General features: G+C 51.3%; 1 protein-coding gene across 1 annotated transcript in view; it reads right to left on the bottom strand.

Annotated features, from left to right (window-relative positions):
- LMNA (lamin A/C) overlaps positions 1–21,353 on the bottom strand; it is a 46,761-nt gene that overhangs the window by 5,664 nt on the left and 19,744 nt on the right. Inside the window, exons 2-10 of the mRNA XM_070951255.1 lie at positions 10,456–10,612; positions 7,750–7,875; positions 6,707–6,877; positions 6,284–6,409; positions 5,336–5,556; positions 4,735–4,945; positions 2,561–2,668; positions 2,271–2,390; positions 1,200–1,292 (exon numbers count right to left, since the gene is read on the bottom strand). Coding sequence (XP_070807356.1) covers positions 1,200–1,292; positions 2,271–2,390; positions 2,561–2,668; positions 4,735–4,945; positions 5,336–5,556; positions 6,284–6,409; positions 6,707–6,877; positions 7,750–7,875; positions 10,456–10,612 — 1,333 coding nt within the window. The remainder of the gene's footprint in view (positions 1–1,199; positions 1,293–2,270; positions 2,391–2,560; positions 2,669–4,734; positions 4,946–5,335; positions 5,557–6,283; positions 6,410–6,706; positions 6,878–7,749; positions 7,876–10,455; positions 10,613–21,353) is intronic.

Genomic DNA, 21,353 nt, shown 5'->3' with positions numbered 1-21,353 from the left:
AGACCCCTTGCATCCTGGACATAAACTCAACTCCTACCCTCAAAACAACGCTATAGAGCACTGCGCACCAGAACGACTAGACACAAGGACAGTTTTTTCCCAAATGCCATCACTTTGCTAAACAAATAATTCCCTCAACACTATCAAACTAGTTACTAAGTCTGCACTACTATTAATCTTCTCATTCTTCCCACCACCCATCTCCTTCCACTTATGACTGTATGACTGTAACCTGGTTGCTGGTATCCTTAAGATTTATATTGACTGTTTCCCTATGACTATCATTAAGTGTTGTACTTTATGATTCTTGACAAATGTATCTTTTCTTTTATGTACACTGAGAGCATATGCACCAAGACAAATTCCTTATGTGTCCAATCACACTTGGCCAATAAAAGTTCTATTTCTATTTCTATTTATTTTCTATTTCTACTCTACTCTACTCTACTCTACTCTACTCTACTCTACTCTACTCTACTCTACTCTACTCTACTCTACCCTACCCTACCCTACCCTACCCTACTCCTACTCCTACTCCTACTCCTACTCCTATTCTACTTCTGTTCTTCTGATTTCAGGTTTTGATTAAGAGATGTTTGTTTTGTATTTTTTTAAGTAGCCGTGGATGTGGAAGAGTCCATCCTGTGATTCCTGAGATTACCTAACATCATTTTCACCCACTCTCCATCCAAAGGGACAAGCGCCCAGAGTTGACTAAGTCAGTGACACGGATGGCATGTCACTTTAATTAATAAAACAATAAATAAATACTAGCTTTATTAAAATTCTTTGCTATTTTGTTTAAAAGACTAGGTATATAAATATTTCAATTTGTACACTTGAGAATAATTAAAATAATTGTTAAAACTGAGGAGTATTTCCCATGTATGCTTGCTTTCAGTGTCATTTGGGGGTGGGGAGGGAAGGTTCTTAAAAGCCTTTTTTTATCCTCTGAATGCAGACTTAATCTCAGTTGCAGACTAACGAACAAAACAAAATCTCGGCAGAACATGGTAAAAAAATCCAAACGGCTTCCGAGGAAGAATTTCTCTCACGGGGGTCCTTGCCCCACAACCAAAGCCGCTGGCATTTTCGAAACCCTCCCCGACTGCTACTGAGTCTTAGCTTGTTCCACATTGAACCCAGCCCTCAGAAGACGGGCAGAGCCCCCTCCCCCGGGCACCCCCCAAAAAACTCACGTGGTGATGGTGGCCGTGGATGCCATCCTCATCATCCTCTTCATCGTCATCATTGACAACGACTGTGCGGACCAGCTTCCGCATGGCCACCTCCTGCAGGGAGGGAGAAACGAGGGGGTTGATTCTGGTCCACCCCAGCACAGCAGGATTTGGGAGGGAAACAGCCAGGGAGGGAGGGAGGGAGGGAGGGAGGGAGGGAGGGAGGAAGGAAGGAAGGAAGGAAGGAAGGAAGGAAGGAAGGAAGGAAGGAAGGAAGGAAGGAAGGAAGGATGGATGGATGGATGGATGGATTTACCCATGCTGGCACCAAGGAAAGGGCCAGGATGTGTCCAATGACACCCCTCCCCCCCGGATTTGTTAATCCCAAAATGAAACGGGACTCAAGAGTCACAAAAGGCACCATCGTGATTTCCAGAATTTATTTAAGGGGAAGGGGCATTTTTAGACAACAAAATTGTGGGGAGGATGGGCCATTTTACAATTATACAGCCATAATAGTCTATTTAATTTTTTGTAATTATAACTCTGCCTATATTTCTATGGCTTCCGTGTGGGTGCTGGTGGTGGGCTCCGGCGGCATTGGCTATGAGCTCCTCAAGGACCTGGTGCTCACCAGCTTCACCCACATCAGCATGGTGAGGCCTGGGAGGCGTGCGAGGGGGGGGGCCAGGCACTCGCACGTCTTGGCGCTTTTGGGCTGTTCGCATTCTACACACGCACCCTGCAAGAGGGGAGGGGCTTGATGGCGGCGCATGGAGGGAGTCTCTCTCTGCTGGACTTCCGGCTCTGAATGCGCAGGCCACCCGGGGCATCCTGCACCCCCGAAATAAGACCACCCCTCCCCCAATAATAAGGCCAAGCTGTATTATTTCGGGGTTCAAAAGAAAATAAAACCCTGTCTTATTTTCGGGGAAACATGGCAGGTTAATTTAATTAATGGAATAAATTCAATAATGCTCTGTCCCCTTTCCAATGGCAAGGTCTACCCCTTTGCCCACCCACACAGTAGTCTTCACAACGAGACACCGTGGGGTTTTCCGCCCTCTCACCCCCGAATCCCAGCCACCTTACCTCCCCGTTGGAGGTGAGCAGGGCTGTGCGCAAGCTGTCGCCGGAGCCCCATGAGCTTTGGTTCTTCCAGACCATGTCTGTGGGGGGGTTGTGGGACACCCCCGCACCAGCAGCCCAGATCTTGCAGGAGAAGGAAGAGAAGAGGTTGATCACCCTTGCAGAGCAGCTCCCCACGGCTGGCACAGGCACCAGAAGGGTGGGAGGCTCCACCTGGCACCTCGTCCCCCTTGCTGCTTCTCCCATCCCGGGTCCAACCCTTCCTGCCCACCAAGCCCACCTTTGCTGCTCACCGTGACCAGCTGGCCGGCCTTCAAGGTGAATTTGGGAGGGAATCTGTAGGAAATGGGGGTGTCTTCTCCATTCTGGCGCTTGATCTGCCAATTTCCCAGCGACTGGTCCTAAGGGGGCACAAACGAGGAGCCATGGCAGGCAGCTACTGGGGCTGAGGGTAGCCCAAGAGATGCCAGGCAGGCGGGGGGGGGGGGGGGGCTGGGCTATGTCTTGTTTTTCATCCAAGAAGTTTCAGAACTGAAGAAGCTTCTTGGATGAGAAGCAAAATGTTTTCAAAGGAAAGAAAAGGAGAAAAGTGGCCGCAGCTCTACATTTGGGGCCTGACCTTTAAAAACACTGCAAACAATTGCAGGAACACATCAAAAGAATCATAAAATCCACCCCACCCCACCCCCCAAAAAAATTAAAGTCAAGTTGAGAGATTTTCTCCAGACTGGTCCCAACCCCAAAGAGCTGCAGCCAGCTTCTCCTCCAAGTTGTCCATCCCTGGCTTTGACAATTGGAAAAGAAATAGAAGGCAGAAGCAGGTTAAGTAGGGCTGTAACCAGAGAGTGAGCGGTTAATTTACATTTGTACTTAAACAACTCTTGTAAAAGACAATCTGAAGTTTCTCTTTTCTTTCTCCACTCTTGGCTTTGTCTTTTTCTTGTCCTCTTTTTTCTTCTCTCTTTAACTCTATTAGTTCTTGTTAGCTTTTATCTTGCTTCTTCAAAAGTTTAATAAAGTTATATATAAAAACGTTCTGCATCCCGGTTGACCAGAAGCCAGAGAGATTCCATTGGTGGCAGCCACAAAGCAGGGAAGGCAGCCTGGAGTCTTCCAGGTACTTTGGCCATAGCCAGAATCCAACCGTCACAGCTCACCATTGCAAACTCAAGGAAACTCTCAATGTGCTCAGAGGGAGGTAAGCCATCTCCTTTCCCAGGTTCTGGATGGCTGGCAGGGAGGGGGGCTCAGCTCAAAAGTAGCCATGAAGCCACAACAAAACTTAATTTGTGGGGCCCTCAGTGCTCTCTGAGCTTGGTGGTTTTCTTGCAGATGTTTAATGACCCAACTAGGTAACATCATCAGACCAAACACATCCCCTCTGGCAGACAACACCCAGATAAGCAGGGATTAACCCCAGACAAACAAACAGAAAACAATATTTCAATCAATGAACCACCAAGGAGAACCCCCCCCACCCCGCCCCAGAATCACTGGCAGGGCAGGCTGTTGTTCATAAACAGAGACCAAACCTGAGACCGTCTTTTGCCACCAATAGCCTCCCACCGACCAGTTCGTTCTCACAGGGAGGGACTACTCAGGGTACCGTCAGTCAAATTACGCCAACTGGTGACTCCCAGGGGGAGGGCCTTCTCTGTGGGGGCTCCAACCCTTTGGAATGAACTGCCCCCGGAGATACGGAATATCCCTGATCTCCGTGCTTTCCGCCGTGCCCTCAAGACCCTGATGTTCCAACAGGCGGGGCTAAACATATGAACATGTGAATGATTTTTAAAATGTTATCTAATTTTAGGTTCTATTTAATTGGGCCAAACTATGTTATAATAATAATTTTAATTAGCAATTTTATGATGTTTGTGTATCTATATCTTTCTTGACTGTACACCGCCTTGAGTCCTACGGGAGAAAGGCGGTATAGAAATATAATAAATAAATAAATAAATAAATAAATAAATAAATAAATAAATAAATAAACAAATAAACCCCATTTCTTCTAGCACTGAAGATGTTACCTAGTTGAGTCATGAAACGTCTGCAAAAAACAGCCCAGCTCAGAGAGCACCAAGGACTCACAGTTCAAGACTGAGCTGTAAAGACTCTCTGCTATCAAAAGCTAAACTGGGCTTTCTTCCATTTCTCTTGGAGTTGGGTGGGCAATACAGTTAAATAAACTTTAAACTAGATTAGAATTTGCTGTTCTTAGCATAGCTGCCCTCCACTCTCCTACATCGCTTCCCTTTTCCATCCCATCCCACATTTAGGGGGCCAGCTTAAAAAGAGGCGGAGGCTGCACAACAGGATCTTGGGGGTGTCCACCCTACAAAGACACGGCTGCCTCTTGCAGCTCTGAAGATCAGTTTATGCCCCCTAACCCCCCCCAGGAGCAAATGGCTTCCTCAGCCCTCCTTGGCCCAGGGGTTCTGGACCCCCAGCCACCAGCACCCACCTCATTGGACTTGTTCCTCAGCCGGACAAACTTCCCCTCCAGGTCCACCTCCTCCACGGCCACGCGGCCACTGGTCCGGGCATGCTGAGAGAAGCTGGTGCGGCTCTCGCCGTCCTCCAGCTTCCTTTTCTTGGTGGAGCTTTGCGCAGAGGAAGAGACGCGGATGCGCGAGCCGCTCTTCTGGGAGGAGGGGCTGGGAGAGAGGCGCAACCTGGGGGGGAGAGAGAGAGGCAGGGGGCTGAGCAGAGGCTACTTCCCCAGGGATGCACCTGCGCTCCCCACAGCAAACAGAAGGGCTGCAGTGCCCACCCTCAGTGCCGGGGGAAGCGCTCAAGCCAAGCTGACCTTTCTGCCCAACCCGTCCTAGAAGGGCCCCAAAATGCTCCCCCCAAAGGAGGGGCAGCCGGGCAAGCCCCAGATCTCTCCAAATCTGAACTGAAACCTCAATGAGGGAGGCAACCTTTTTCCAGCAGACCCTCCGGGGTCACACCTGAAGGTCCCAGACTGCCTGTGGTGGGGGGCCCTGCCCAGCTTGGTGAAGCCCCCCAGGCAAAGGTGGTCTGCCTAGCTTGCAAAGTGTGCCCAGGCCGCCGGCTCCCACCTCTCCTCCTCGCCCTCTAGGAGTTTGCGGTAGGCGTTGATCTCCATGTCCAGGGCCAGCTTGATGTCCAGCAGCTCCTGGTACTCGTCCAGCTGCTGCTGCATGCGGGCCCGCATCTCAGCCATCTCCCGCTCTTTCTCCGCCAGGATGCGGCGGCTGGTATCCCGCTCTCGGGCCAGGGAGTCCTCCAGGTCCCGCAGCTTCGCCTCCTTGGCCGCCAGCTGTTGGGGAGGAAGGCGAGAGAGGGGTGGGGGCCTGCCCAGGGGGCCGGGCGAGCAGGCCACCAATCCCTTTTCACCCCAACCCAAAACAGTGGAGGGCAAGCAGGGTCTCCTCCTACGGCAGGGCTGCCCCAGAGATGGCAAGGGTGAGGGTTAGGCCTCCCCCCACTTGCTAGCTTCAAGGCTGTGAGGTCCTCCCTCAGGGAGGGAAGAGCGGAGGCCTCACAGAGGAAGGGGGGCCCGTAAGGTGGCCGACAGGATGCTGCTCCCAAGAGGCAGTCGGTCCTCCACATACAACCATTCTGTCCATGGCCTGATTTTCCAAGCTTTTTTGTTAAGCAAATGGCCACGGTCATTAAATGAATCGTGTAGTCATTGGGTGAATTGACTCTGCTTGTTGGAAACCGGCCAAGAAGGTCCCTAAGGGGGATCACCTGAAGCTGCAACCATCTTAAATCCGTGCCGGTTGCCAAGTGCCCCATTTTGATCAAGTGACTGTAGGGACACCGCAACGGTCGTAAGTGTGAGGACTGTTCTTAAGTCACTTTTTTTTCAGTGCCACTGCAACACTGAACGGTCACTAACAAATGGTTGTAAATCAAGGACCACCTGTACCCCCCAATCTTCAAAGGGGGACCCAGAAGCGAGTTGAAGCACCTGGGCGGCACTCCCTGCTTCCGGAGACCGAAAGGTAGTGGGAACCCCACCTCCTTCGCGAGACCCCTACCTGCTTCTGCAGCTGGCTGAGCTGGGCGGACAGGCTGTCGATGCGAATCCGGGTCTGCTGAAGCTCCTCGTGAGCCGCCCCGGCCATGTTGCTGTTCCTCTCGGCCGACTGCTTGGCATTTTCCAGCTGCAAAGATCAGAAACAGCATTGTGGAGGTGGCCGAGGTTGGCTTATTTCAAAGTGGCCAGTCCTCAAGGCTGCCTGGGCTGCTCTGCAGGGCAGGACTGGGGAACTCCCCCACCCCAAGGCTAAGAGCTAGACTCAGCAAGGCCCCCATCCTGCCTCAGCGCCCCCCCCAAGGCCTCCCTCCTCTTAAGGCTGCAGTGAGGGAGAGGATTCCAGAGCATCTGAAAGGGAGGGGGCAGCAGAAGGGTGCCACCTTGGGGATGATGGGAGCGGGAGTCCACCCCCCAGGTGTGCTACCTTGGCCGCGTAGGTCTTCTCCAGTTCCTCCTTGTAGAGCTTGACCTGGGACTCGTGCTGGCCACGGAGGTCGTGCAGCGCATCGGCAAGCTTGCTCTCGAACTCCCGCTGGCGCCCGTTGTCAATCTCCACCAGGCGCGTCTCGTGACGGCGTTTGGTCTCACGGAGCTCCTGCAGGGGGCAGCGGGTAAGCAGGGCATCCCAGGACAGGCAAGGAGGCACAACCCCCCCAACTGTGACCCATTTTCCCCACCCCCAGCCCCAACCTGCAGCCCGCACGATCCAGCAGCCCCCATTCCTCTGTGGGGAGAAAAGGCTGCAGGAATTGGGCCGACTGCCTGCCCCAAGGCAGTGTGGCGAGTTCAAGTCTCCCGGCCCATGGAGAGGGATTCTCCATCGTTTAGGTTCAGATGATTAGTTTATTAGTTATTATTTCTGAAATACTGAACTATTGTGAAATGTAAAGAAGGGGGGGGGGTTGTTTGCCACTGTCCAGATCGTCCTCTACTTACGGCCACAATTGAGCCCAAAATTTCTCTTGCTAAGTGAAACATTTGTTAAGTGAATTTTGCCCCATTTTATGATCTTCCTTGCCACAGTTGCTAAGTGAATCACTTCAGTTATTAACAACAGGGTTGTTAAGTGAATCTGGCTTTGACTTTGCTTGTCCGAAGGTTGCAAAAGGGGACTCCGTGGAGGCTGCAACCGTCAAGCCACACATCCCTTTTTTCAGTGCTGTTGTAACTTCGAACGGTCACTAAATGAACTGCTGTAAGGCGAGGACTTCCTGTCTTGAAAAAGTTTGAAGTCACCACTTTTTCTCTCCGTCTTTTTCTCTTCGTTTCCTAACTTTCATTTTTTCTCTATTTTTATTTTATAATGAAACTAATAATAAAATTTATTTTAGAATGGGTGGGTCTTTTACAGAGGGAGACCCCAACTCAAAGTAAGGAGGAATTCCTGGCTACGGGAGCTATGAAGCAGCAGAGTCCCCTTTTCAAGCTGAGGAGGGGTTGGCCTAGATGACCTCTAAGGGGCCCTACCTCGCTGTAGATGTTCTTCTGGAAGTCCAGCTCTTCCTTCAGGGTCTGCAGCCTGTTCTCCGCATCCACCCGCCGCAGCATTTCGTCCTGAAGCTGCTTCTTGACGTCGGCCAAGGCCACCTCCAACTGCAGGGGGACAAATGAGGGACCCCGTCATGCCCAGAAGGGGAAGCCTGTGTAGCATCAGCTTGCTCCAAAGGAGCCAGATCCTCTTACGGTACCCTTCCCCTAGTGAAGAGCCATCAATCCCAATTTAGCTTCTCTCCCTCAAGGCCTGCCGTCCTCTTAGAGGCTGCAGGGAGTGAAAAACATCTGGACTTAGAGAGCCTGAAGGAGAAGGAAAGCCAGTTTCATCGGGTGGTGAAAGTACCAGACTAGCGACCAGGAGACTGGGAGTTCTAGTCCTGCCTTATGCACAAAAGCCCCTGGGTGACTTTGGGCCAATCACCAGGGGACTGGGAGTTCTAGTCCCGCCTTATGCACAAAAGCCCCTGGGTGACTTTGGGCCAATCACCAGGGGACTGGGAGTTCTAGTCCCGCCTTATGCACAAAAGCCCCTGGGTGACTTTGGGCCAATCACCAGGGGACTGGGGGTTCTAATCCCTCCTTATGCACAAAAGCCCCTGGGTGACTTTGGGCCAATCACCAGGGGACTGGGAGTTCTAGTCCCGCCTTATGCACAAAAGCCCCTGGGTGACTTTGGGCCAATCACCAGGGGACTGGGAGTTCTAGTCCCGCCTTATGCACAAAAGCCCCTGGGTGACTTTGGGCCAATCACCAGGGGACTGGGAGTTCTAGTCCCGCCTTATGCACAAAAGCCCCTGGGTGACTTTGGGCCAATCACCAGGGGACTGGGGGTTCTAGTCCCGCCTTATGCACAAAAGCCCCTGGGTGACTTTGGGCCAATCACCAGGGGACTGGGGGTTCTAGTCCCGCCTTATGCACAAAAGCCCCTGGGTGACTTTGGGCCAATCACCAGGGGACTGGGGGTTCTAGTCCCGCCTTATGCACAAAAGCCCCTGGGTGACTTTGGGCCAATCACCAGGGGACTGGGGGTTCTAGTCCCGCCTTATGCACAAAAGCCCCTGGGTGACTTTGGGCCAATCACCAGGGGACTGGGGGTTCTAGTCCCGCCTTATGCACAAAAGCCCCTGGGTGACTTTGGGCCAATCACCAGGGGACTGGGGGTTCTAGTCCCGCCTTATGCACAAAAGCCCCTGGGTGACTTTGGGCCAATCACCAGGGGACTGGGGGTTCTAGTCCCGCCTTATGCACAAAAGCCCCTGGGTGACTTTGGGCCAATCACCAGGGGACTGGGGGTTCTAGTCCCGCCTTATGCACAAAAGCCCCTGGGTGACTTTGGGCCAATCACCAGGGGACTGGGAGTTCTAGTCCCGCCTTATGCACAAAAGCCCCTGGGTGACTTTGGGCCAATCACCAGGGGACTGGGAGTTCTAGTCCCGCCTTATGCACAAAAGCCCCTGGGTGACTTTGGGCCAATCACCAGGGGACTGGGAGTTCTAGTCCCGCCTTATGCACAAAAGCCCCTGGGTGACTTTGGGCCAATCACCAGGGGACTGCACAAAAGCCCCTGGGCAGGGAGGCAGATCCCTGGCTGTGGATGATGGGAACAAGAGTCCACACAACCAGATCCTCTTAAAGGTCAATGAATGGAAGGATCAGTTTGCTTTCCAACAGTCCATTCCTCCTTTCTGCCTTGGCAAATGGTGGACTCCATCGCCCCCTGCTGGCCTCACCTGGTTTCTGCAGAGATGAGCTTTTCCAGCCCCCTGTCAGTTTGGGGCAAAGCAGGAGGGGGTCGGGGCAGTGAAGGTAAAATTAAGCTGATCGTAACATTCAGACTGTTCTAGAGCACAGCCCAGAGAGGGTGCAGGACGGACATAGAGATAAGTGGAAAAAGCAGAGGGAAGGAGGGGCTTTGTCCCCCTTAGTGACGGAGCTTGGGGTCACTTGAGCGAGGGAGTGTCTGAGCAACGTAACTTCAAAGATGAAGGGGCCAAATTCAGGACAGTCAATGGCCAGGAGTTGTCTACCTTTGAAGAACCACAGCTGAGCACAGCTGCTGGTCCTTACAGACCAAGGATTCTCAAGCTTGGCAGCTGGCAGTTCACTGGGGAATTCTGGGAGTTAAAGTCCACCCATCATTCGGCTGCCAAGCTTGAGAAATATTGTTATAAATCTTGCTGCTGTTTTGGCCTCCTTCTGACACAGCACACATTAAATTCACAATTACGAAATTCACAAAAAGATAAAGCCTGGCCAAATAGAAATCACCACAGCCGCCCAGTGACCCATTGTCAGGGGGGGAAAAAACTCAAAGACCACCAACCTGCCCTCAGTTTTATGGAGGCCTAATAACGTCGGCCAGCCTAACCTTGGCTCTGCCATCTTCATTGGCCTTGGTTGGCAATCTACAGGAGCAGGAGCTGCCCATGAAGGACATGAAAGGCTGGTGGTCTCCCAGCAGAAGGACCCCTCCCCTCCCACACAAGAGACATTTACAGACATAGTCTACCTGAGCCTACTCACTCACTTCTCCTGGCACATTTTGAGTCCGGTAGTCCAAAGATGGACACGGGATGGAGGCACAGAAGGGGAAACAGGCCCCCTCCTGTCTCAAGGGTCCCAAAAGAGCAGAGCAGAGCAGAGGGACTATTGGGACCTTCACAGGTGTGCCTGGCTTACCTTGGCCAGCTGGCCTCTGAGGTCACGGACTTCAGTCTCCAGGTTGCGCTTCTCCCCCAAGGCGGTGGTGAGCGCAGCCTCTTTGGAGTTGAGTAGGGCCTCCACATCCTTCAGGCGGCCCTGGGCGGCGAGCAGGTCTCCTTCCTTCTTGGAGTTCCTGAAAGGGAAAGAGGCAGCGATTGGTCAGGAGGAACGAGCTTCCCAGCTCCCAGCAGCCCCACCGGAAGACAAGATGGATTTTGGCATCAGCCCACAAGATCCCCATGGGAACAAGACTCGGGAGCACCAGAATATTAACCAGATTTGAACCCAGGCCCAGGAATAAAGAGAATGACTCCATTCACACATTTCAGCAAGCTATCAGTAAGTAAACCACAACAGGCGCACCTGTCAGTAGAATTGCATTTTCTGAGAATCTGGCGCCCCCATCTGGCTGTGCTGATCATTGCCTAAGATCTTGTGAGTTTGAACAAGCAGGAACTTTAAATTAGTTTGGACCAAACACTTAAAGCAATCGATATCCCATCCAGAGGACCTACCTTTCATCTGTGGGACCGGCTATTTGGGCTCCCTCACCAGGAAGGGGAAGAAACTGCAAATTCGGCCCCTGTAACCTTTGCTCAGTTGCTACCTCCCCACCAAATTTTGCTCAGAGAACAAAATCCAAGAACTGCAGCGCTGATTAAGATGTTGAAGGGAAGTGTGATTAGTTACCCATCATGAAACAGTGACCTGATTTAGAATAAACATGATATTCTATTCTCAGCTGCTTCTGGAGAGATTCCTTCCAAACTGGGTACCGAGAGCTGGGGACCAGCTGGGGACCAGGATTTCAGGCTGGAGGGCCAAAAGATAAATACCTCCCGGAAGGGACAAGCAAAGGACGCAGAGACAGCAGGAAGGTTGAGTCGCAGAGCGATGCTTCGTATCCCAATTTCCTACCTCTGCAGTTGGTGATGATAACCAACTAGGAATATTTATAGCTCAGGGTTCTCTGAGCTTCTTGTTTCCTTGCAGATGTTTCACTGAAGTTAAAGTCGGCCTATCTTACAAGTTGCCAAGGAACTGCGGTGTCTGTCCTGTCTGGCATTTTTCAGCTACAGTCACCACCAGGCGGAACCCTCAGTCTATTTATAGTGGCATTAAACATACTCAACGTCTTATCACATCAACTGTCTGGAGTTGTGACAAGTCAAGCAGGACAGAAACGCAGCGATAAATGAAGACCAGCGAGTGCAACTCTCCAGAACAGGCCTCTCCAACCTTGGCAACTTTAAGACTTGTGGACTTCAACTCCCAGAATTCCTCAGCCAGCTTTGCTCTGGGAGGTTGGAGCGCCCTGCTCCAGAATGCTAAACTCAGCCCCGGATGAGCCCCGGAGGAAGGAGTCGTGCGCTTGGTAGGGTTAGAGTTAGAAAAATTGTGAAGCCGGATGGGAGTTTGTTGCATGGCTCGGCTTGTGAAAAAGACCTGGGCCATGTTTTACGGAGCACAACAGAGGGGAATGTCCACCTCGTGGCGTGAGCCAAAGGCTGCTTTCTCCTCTGGGCTGAGGCCATCCAGTTGCCCGGCTTGGAGACCAATGGCTCAGAGGGAGGGGGGGGTCCAGTGAACCCGGCCGGGAAGAGGGTGAGGACTCTTACGTAGCCCCTCCCTCTCTCTCCATTACACCCAGCGGCAGGATGCCAGCAACAGAGCCAAAGCAGGGGAAACGGGGCCTCAATTTTTTAAAAACTTGCATTTGGCTTTAACTTAGGAAGGAGAGGGAATAAATAGAGACAAGGGAAAGAAAAATCGGCATGTTTATCAGAGCTCGGATCCAAGTTTCCATTCCTCGGCTGCTTTTCTTCTTGGACAAGACAAGATGCAACAAGAAACGACAACGGCAGCCGCTTCACAGCTTCAAAACTCGGCAGCTGAGGTGGAGTGAAAGAATACAAGGAGTCCTCGACTTACAGCCATTCATTTAGTGACTGAAAAAAGGGGCTTAGTTTTTCCCACGTGTGACCATGGCAGCATCCCTAGGGTTGTGTGAACAAAGTTCAGACGCTTGGCAACTGGCAACGATGACTATCACAGCATCATAATCACAGGGTCACATGATCCCCTTTTGCGACCTTCTGACAAGCAAATGTCTGACTAACGTAACAATGGCAATGATTCGCTTAACAACGGTGGCAAGAAAGGTCATCAAATGTGGCAAAACAACTGTCTCACTTAGCAACAGAAATTCTGAGCTCAGTTGTGGTCGTACGTTGAGGACTATCTAGAGTTGGCCATGTGCAACTGGTCTCTGCTTTTTGGAAACTCCTTTACCTCTTTCAATTGCCCTGCAGACGTGAACCACTTTCTTGTTTCCCTCTTTGGCTACACAGAGTTTGACCAAAGGGGCTCAGTTTGGACTTGAATTTGGCAAAGTCTGCAACAGGAGGGCCGGTGCCATGCAGCTCCTAGGATGATGCCAGGGAGCCCAGAGGGATGGGCCAAGGGAGGCTTTCGGCAACACGGACCGTACAGGAAGGAATAGGGGTGCTATTCGGTCACTTGGAAAGGGGGAGCTGGTAGGAGAACTTAATGCACGGATTTGTGGTTCTGGAAACCGATCAGTGGCCGAAAACAGCTGAGCTGCAGCTGGCAGGTGAGGATGGATGGTGCGCCAGTCACTTTCCAAGAGGTGGAAATGTTAAGGGTGCGGCTTAAGCAGGCAGGCACATGCCCAGTCATTGAAACGGGTGTGAGTGTCCGTGTGTTTGTGATTTTATATTGGCCTTGTAAGATGCAACTGAATATGAAACTCAGTGTTACAAGTTACGCTCACCACAAGAAATTACTAGAAAGATGACTCTGAAAGCAACACACACACACCCATTCCCCGTGGGCTGAGTTTTCTTCCACAAGCAAGCAACTGCAAGGAACAGCTGCTGGCACGGGCACTGAAGGGCAAAAGGGGCACCAGGCATCCTTGAGGGTATCTATTTTTCCTTTTTATGCTTCTACCCATTTTTTCATTCGTTTATCAAAATATAAACTACAAATACAAGTGAAAATAGTGAGAAAGCAGGGAAGGAAAAACTGTAGGATGAAAGGGGAAAAAGAAAGAAAAGCACTGACTTCTGACTCTTTCACACAGCAGAATAAGATAATAACATGCAGCCTCAACTTTTTCCTTTTACTTTTAGGGTATTTATTTTTCAAGGGAGGACTGTGCAGTCATTCTGCCCACTCTGAGAATCTTGGGCTTGGGTTGCAAAAGCAAAGTGGCACTTCTAGTCCTCATGGCCACTCCTCCGTCCCAGGCGCCTGATGGACCCCGAAAGGTTCCTGACGGAACTTGGGCCGTTTACTGAAGAGCTGGTGGCCGCCTGGGAGAGTGCGGCCGCCGGAGCTTTGGACCGCATCGTGCCTTTGCGGCCTCTAACCCGATGCCGATCTCAATTAGCTCCTTGGTTCTCTGAGGAGCTGAGAGAGATGAAGCGTCGGAAAAGACGCCTAGAGAGCATTTGGAGGACTAGTCAATCCGATTCCGACCGGACACAGGTGAGGTCTTATATCAAGACCTACCTAGTGGCGATAAAAGCGGCAAAATCTAACCATTTCTCCGCTCTTATCGCATCTGCAGAGAACCGCCCAGCCGCCCTGTTTAGGATGACCCACTCCCTTCTTTGGGGGGGAGTGCGGGAGGATCCCTTGCAGGGTCGAGCTGAGGATTTTGTGCAATTCCTGCATGATAAAGTCGCTCGGATTCGGGAAGGCTTGGACTCCAACTGGATGAGTCCAGGGGAGGAGACGAGGGCACGTCTTGAGAATATTATCTGGGAGGAGTTTGATCGTGTGGCCCCCGAGGATGTGGACAGGGTTCTGGGTAGGATTAGTGCCACCACGTGTTTATTGGACCCGTGTCCCTCCTGGTTGGTACTGGCCTCCTGGGAGGTTACACGAGGCTGGCTCCAGGGGATTATAAGTGCTTCTCTGAGTGAGGGTGACTTTCCCGCTACCTTGAAAGAGGTGGTGGTGAGGCCCCTCCTCAAGAAGCCTTCCGTGGACCCGGCTGAACTAACCAACTACCGTCCGGTCTCCAACCTTCGTTTTGTGGCGAAGGTTGTTGAGAGCGTGGTGGCACAACAGCTTCCCCGACACCTGGATGAAGCTATCTATCTGGACCCGTGCCAGTCGGGCTTCAGGCAGGGGTACAGCACAGAAACGGCATTGGTCGCGTTGGTGGATGATCTCTGGAGGGCTCGGGACAGGGGTTGTTCCTCTGTCCTGATCTTATTAGATCTCTCAGCGGCTTTTGATACCATCGACCATGGTATCATGCTGCAGCGGTTGAGAGGGTTAGGAATAGGGGGCACCGTTTTGCGGTGGTTCTCTTCCTTCCTCTCCGACCGCTCGCAGTTCGTGTTGGCAGGGGGGCAGAGGTCGACCTCGAGGCGTCTCGCATGGGGAGTGCCGCAAGGGTTGGTCCTCTCGCCCCTCCTGTTCAACATTTATGTGAAGCCGCTGGGTGAGATCATCCGTGGTTTTGGGGTGAAGTGTCACCTGTACGCTGACGACACTCAGCTATACATCTCCACCCCAGACCACCCCAACGATGCCCTTGATGTGATGTCTCGCTGCCTGGAGGCCATGCGGGTCTGGATGGGGAGGAACAGGCTCAGACTCAACCCGTCCAAGATCGAGTGGCTGTGGCTGCCGGCGTCCCGATATAGTCAGCAGGTGCCATCGCTGACTATTGGGGGTGAATCTTTGCCCCCCATGGAGAGGGCTCGCAATCTGGGTGTCCTCCTGGACGCACGGCTGTCTTTAGAAGAGCACATGACGGCCGTGGCCAGGGGGGCCTTTTATCAGGTTCGCCTGATTCGCCAGTTGCAGCCCTTTCTGGATCGGGACGCCTTGCGCACAGTCACTCATGCCCTTGTCACCTCCCGGCTGGACTATTGTAATGCTCTCTACATGGGGCTCCCCCTGAAGAGCACTCAGAGGCTCCAGCTGGTCCAGAATGCGTCCGTGCGGGTGGTTATGGGCGCAACCCATTGTGCCCACGTGACACCCCTCCTGCGCGAGCTGCACTGGCTCCCAGTGGTCTTCCGGGTGCGATTCAAGGTGTTGGTCACCACCTTTAAAGCGCTCCATGGCATAGGATCCGGGTACCTTCGAGACCGACTTCTGCCACCAATAGCCTCCCACCGACCAGTTCGCTCCCACAGAGAGGGTCTCCTTAGGGTGCCATCGGCCAAGTTATGTCGGCTGGCGACACCCAGGGGGAGGGCCTTCTCTGTGGGAGCCCCAGCCCTGTGGAACGAACTGCCCCCGGAAATACGTAAGATCTCTGACCTCCGGGTGTTTCGTTGTGCACTCAAGACCCTGTTGTTCCGCCAGGCTGGTCTATCAACATAACAATTTTAAATTGGGTTTTAAATTTCTGGGGTTTTAAATCGAGCCGAATTTATTTAATAATTTTAAACTATTTTAACTGATGTTGTCTTGTGTTTTTAATAGGCTGTACACCGCCCTGAGTCCTTCGGGAGAAGGGCGGTATAGAAATAAAATTATTCTTATTCTTATTCTCCTCACACAGAGCTTCTTTGCTTGCCTCGAGATGCCAACAAAGAGGTTGCCCAGGAGACTTTGGGCTGTTTCTCAAAAACAACATCACAGCAACACATCACAGCCATGGTTCCTCTCGGCCAGAATTGGGATTTCCCCCTCCCCCCACCTCCAGGAAGTGGAATCTCAGAATCATTCATTTTTATGTCACGAGGCTTTTCAAAGAAGGTGGGGAAAACGACTTTCTATTCTGGGTTTGGGAAACTTCCTTTCCTGCCGAATTTGCAAAGCTGGCACAGAACCAGCATGGCGGGGCTGATCGCCGACAATCAGAAGGAAAGCCCTGTTCTCACAACCCCAAGACTGCTATAGAAAAGAGCTGCTACAAGGCTGCCTTGGGACTGCCAGAATATCAGAATTGGAAGGGACCCTGGAGGTTTTCTAGTCCAACCCCTGCACAAGGAGACCATCCTAGACCATTCCAGACAAATCGCTCTCCATTCAATTCTTGAAAACCTCCAGCGATGGAGCCCCCACAACTTCTGAGCTCTTCCACTGGTTTATTTATTTATTTATTTAATTTTTATACCGCCCTTCTCCCGAAGGACTCAGGGCGGTGCACAGCCAAAAATAAAAAACAAACACATATAAAAGGCTGACAAACAGTTTAAAAGGAATTAAATAATTCCTTTTATTTAAATAATTAAATAATTAAATAATTTGGCCCATTTCAATTAAGACAAAGACAACCCATATAACTTAAAATTGATCTTGGTATTCAGGTCAGCACAGCTTGTTGAAACAACAGCGTCTTGAGGGCACGACGAAAGTTGCGTAGGTCAGGGATCATCCGTAAATCCCGGGGCAATTCGTTCCAGAGGGCAGGTGCCCCCACAGAGAAGGCTCTTCCCCTGGGAGTCGCCAGTCGACATAGTTTGACCGACGGCATCCCGAGGAGTCCCTCTCTGTGGGAGCGTATTGGCCGGTGGGAGGCTATCGGTAGCAGAAGGCGATCTCGTAAGTACCCAGGTCCTAAGCCATGGAGCGCTCTAAAGATGGTAACCAACACCTTGAATCGCACCCAGAAGACCACTGGGAGCCAGTGCAGCTCACGCAGGAGAGGTGTTACATGGGAACGCCATGACGCTCCCATAATCACCCGCGCGGCCACATTCTGGACCAGTTGGAGCCTCCGGGTGGTTACTTGTTCTGTCAGGAAATTTCTCCTTAATTCCAGGTTGCTTCTCTCCTTGTTAAATTTCCATCCATTGTTTCTTGCCCTGCCCTCAGGTGCTTTGGGGAATAGGTGGACCCCTCTACTTTGGGGCAGCCCCTCAAATATTGGAAGACTGCTCTCCTGTCTCCCCTGGTCCTTTTCTTCACTAGACTAGCCAGGCCCAGTTCCTGCAACCGTCCCTCATATGTTTTAGCCTCCAGCCCCTTAATCATCTCTGTTGCTCTTCTCTGCACTCTTTCTGGACCGGCAGCAAAACCAAAGTTCCCTGGAAGAGAAAAGGAGCTCCACTGCATGTCACCCTCTGACTCATCTGCTCCACACCCAAAAGCCAGGAAGAAACGTGGGGAAAACCTGCCCATTGCCCCCACCATCCCTTGCAAGTCGGAGCAAAACGCCAGGCTTCCGTTTCCAGGGAGAGTTTTTCCTGAGTGCCAGAACAGAGTTTTGTGGGCACTGAGGGCCCCACCCAGATCCTCCCACAGAAAGGGGGACTATCCAAGAAATCATGGAGGTGGCACATGGGGTGCATGCACAACCCAACAGCCCTGTCTAACTTCAGAGTTGCAAAATGCAACCTGGTCTTTACACACACACACACACACACACACACAAACTGTGCCCAGCATTTATTCCATAAAGTAAGCCTGAATAAGTTTAGTAACGGGTAACAAATTGTTCAACTTCAAGCATTAGCCCAGTGATGTGCCCAAACCGGAAGGTACACACATGCCAGAGCACCAGAAACCCAACAACCAGCTGGACAGTGCGCATGTGTGCCTTGGAAACCTGATGACCAGCTGGCTGAGCTGGGGCAATGGCACACATGCCCACAGAGAGGACGCTGCGTGCCCCCTCTGGCACGTGTGCCATAGGTTCACCATCACGGTTCTAGCCCATACACGAGTATGCGCAATCTGGGCCTCGTTGAGCCAACTCCAGTGTTGCTGTTAACGAAAAGGAGTTATGCTTTTCCAAAGCCTGTGAGATAGATGGAACGGGAACCATTATGCATTTGCTGAATGTTAATAGTAACACCTGGTCTCCATTAACTTTGTTGGGGCCACTACTACTGACTGGCTATTTGAGCAGCCCTCCTGTTGCTTTTTCTGCTTCCAACTTGATTGTCATACTCAAAAAGCAACTTTACTACCCTTTCAGGTTACAGGTAGTCCCCAACTGACAGAATAACAGTATTAACTGTGTTGGAAGCAGTCCCTAAAGCAGGATACCTTATACCCCTGATGGCGAACCTATAGCACGCGTGCCAGAAGTGGCATACAGAGCCATCTCTCTGGGCACACCAGCCTGTTGCTCTTCTGGGTTCCAGCTGGTCTTTGCGAGCTGGCCTTTGCATGCACGGGAGCGCCGGAAACCGGAAGAGTTCTGTGGCACGCATGCACGCGCCAGGAAGCTGAGCTTCCAGTTTCCGGTATGCACATGCACACTGACCAACTGGTCTCTGCGCACGCACGCATGCATGCCAGAAACCGGAAGACCAGGTGACTGGCACACATGCACACGCTAAAAACCAGAAGCTCAGTTTCCCGGCGCGCGCATGCAAAAAGGTTTGCCAACACTGCCTTATACCCTTCTGACAAATAGCTGCCCAACCTTTTCTTGAAAACGATGGAGCACCCATAAGCCTTCCAGGCAAGCTGTTCCACTGACCACTTTTCCTGTGGGTTTGTTATTTTATGCAGTTCAAGCCGAGATAAGCAATTTCCTTGTATCCACCTTTAAAGAAATAGGAGGCAGCTTTTGAATTTTGGATGTTTTTGCCTAAGTATGACCTGAAAGGGGATCTAATTCTCACACTGGTCTTAAAACTAGACAAGGAGAACCGAAATGAGTCAAAAACACTCTCCTTGTTCACTTATTCCTTGGAGGAAATGTCCAGAACTGCCTCTCTGCCTGGGTTTTGAGCACATCAGGAGGCAGTGATGGGGAGGGAAGGTCAGGCGGGATACGGCTTGCATTTTAGTTTCTGTTCCTTGTTAATGCAGTATTGAATATCTTGTTTCCTGCATCTGGTCAGCTGGAAAATTAGTCACAGACATAAAAATGCATTTATGCATAGAGAGGTTTGATGCTGCTGCTGAGAATGTGTGGGCCTGTATTGGCAGTCCTCAACTTATGACCATCTGTTTATAACTGTTCAAAGTTATGGCAGTGCTGAAAAAAGGGACTTACAGCCAGTTCTGGCACTCACAACCTCGCTGCAACCTTGTCTTGTGATTGTGATCCAGGTGCTTGGCAATTGGCTCGCACTTATGGCGGTTACCGTGTCCTGCAGTCCTCTGCTTGCCATTTGTGACCCTCCCAGGCAGCTCCTGACAATCCACGGGGAAGTTGGTAGGAAAGGTCACAAGTCAGTCAAGTGATGTCTTAATGGCTGTGGGTAATTTGCTCCACGACCTTTGCAAAAAAGGTCATAAAACCGTGTGTAAACACGTACTGTCTCCCTTAACAACTGCACTGCTTAACAATGCATTGGCCAGTCCCTGTCGTGGTAACATATGATGAATGGTTGCAATTAACCAGTGGAACAGCTTGCCACCAGAAATCGTGGGTGTTCCATCACTGGAGGTTTTTAAGAAGAGACTAGAAAAGTCAGTGGTCTGAAATAGTCTAGGTTCTCCTGCTTGAGCAGGGGGCTGGACTAGAAGACCTCCAAGGTCCCTTCCAGCTCATTCTATTCTAACCCAGAGAAGGACTAAGGGGGACAGGATAGCAGTATTTGAGGGGCTGTCATTGAGACTTCTTTTCCAAAGCCCCTGAGGGCAGGGCAGGAAGTAACGGGTGGAAGGAAGTCCATTAAAGAGAGAACCAACCCAGAACTAAGGAGAAATTTCCTGACAGTCAGGACAATTAGCCAGTGGAACAGCTTCCCTCCAGAAGTTGTGTTTTTGACTCATTTCGGTTCTCCTTGTCTAGTTTTAAGACCTGTGTGAGAATTAGATCCCCTTTCAGGTCATACTTAGGCAAAAACATCCAAAATTCAAAAGCTGCCTCCTATTTCTTTAAAGGTGGATACAAGGAAATTGCTTATCTCGGCTTGAACTGCATAAAATAACAAACCCACAGGAAAAGTGGTCAGTGGAACAGCTTGCCTGGAAGGCTTATGGGTGCTCCATCGTTTTCAAGAAAAGGTTGGGCAGCTATTTGTCAGAAGGGTATAAGGCAATGTTGTTGTTGTTTTAATTTTTGATTTATATGCCGCCCTTCTCCGGAGACTCAGGGCGGCTTACAATGCGTTAAGCAATAGCCTTCATTCTTTTGTATATTTTATACAAAGTCAGCTTATTGCCCCCACAAACTGGGTCCTCATTTCACCTACCTTAGAAAGGATGACGGCTGAGTCAACCTTGAGCCTTGGAGAGATTCGAACCAGCAGAAATTGCAGGCAGCTGTGTTAATGACAGGGTGCACTAAACCACTGTACTATCAAGGCTGTTGGCGAACCTTTTCGCATGCGCGTGCCAGGAAACTGAGCTTCTGGTTTTCGGCGTGCACATGTGGACCAGTCATCTGGTCTTCTGGTTTCTGGCATGTATGCATGCGCAAACACCAGCTGGCCAGTGCGCATGTGCGTGCAGGAAACCAGAAGCTTAGCTTCCTGGTGCATGAATGCCACCATGGAGCTACTCTTCCGGTTTCCGGAGCTTCTGCACATGCGCTGGAACCTGGAAGAGCAACAGGCAACAGCATGCCTAGAGAGATGGCTCTGTGTGCCACTTCCGGCATGCACGCCATAGGTTCGCCATCACAGGTATAAGGTCTCCTTGCCTTGAGCAGGGGGTTGGACTAGAACAGGGGTTTCGAACACAAGGCCCACAGGGCCGTCGTGAAAAATGGAAGGGGCTGACCCACATGGTGCCGGCCTGCTCTACCCAATGCAAAGAGGAAACATGCCAGCAGTTTGGGGAGTGGTGCCAAGCTGGCCACACCCACCCAACTCTCTCTCTCTCACACACACACGGAGGTCAGCCACAACTCTGATGCAGCCCTCAATGAAATTGAGTTTGACACCCCTGGACTAGAAGATCTCCAAGGTCCCTTCCTGCACTAGGATTCCGTGCTATAGGTCATAAATTGTTAAGCATCACTCCATGGA

Source organism: Pituophis catenifer, unplaced genomic scaffold (assembly GCF_029215685.1).
Source record: "Pituophis catenifer annectens isolate HBS135680 unplaced genomic scaffold, rPitCat1.0.hap2 SCAF_10, whole genome shotgun sequence".
NCBI lineage: Eukaryota > Metazoa > Chordata > Lepidosauria > Squamata > Colubridae > Pituophis > Pituophis catenifer.
The sequence above is the reverse complement of the archived record's forward strand: the minus strand, read 5'-3'. Positions and strand labels throughout refer to the sequence as shown.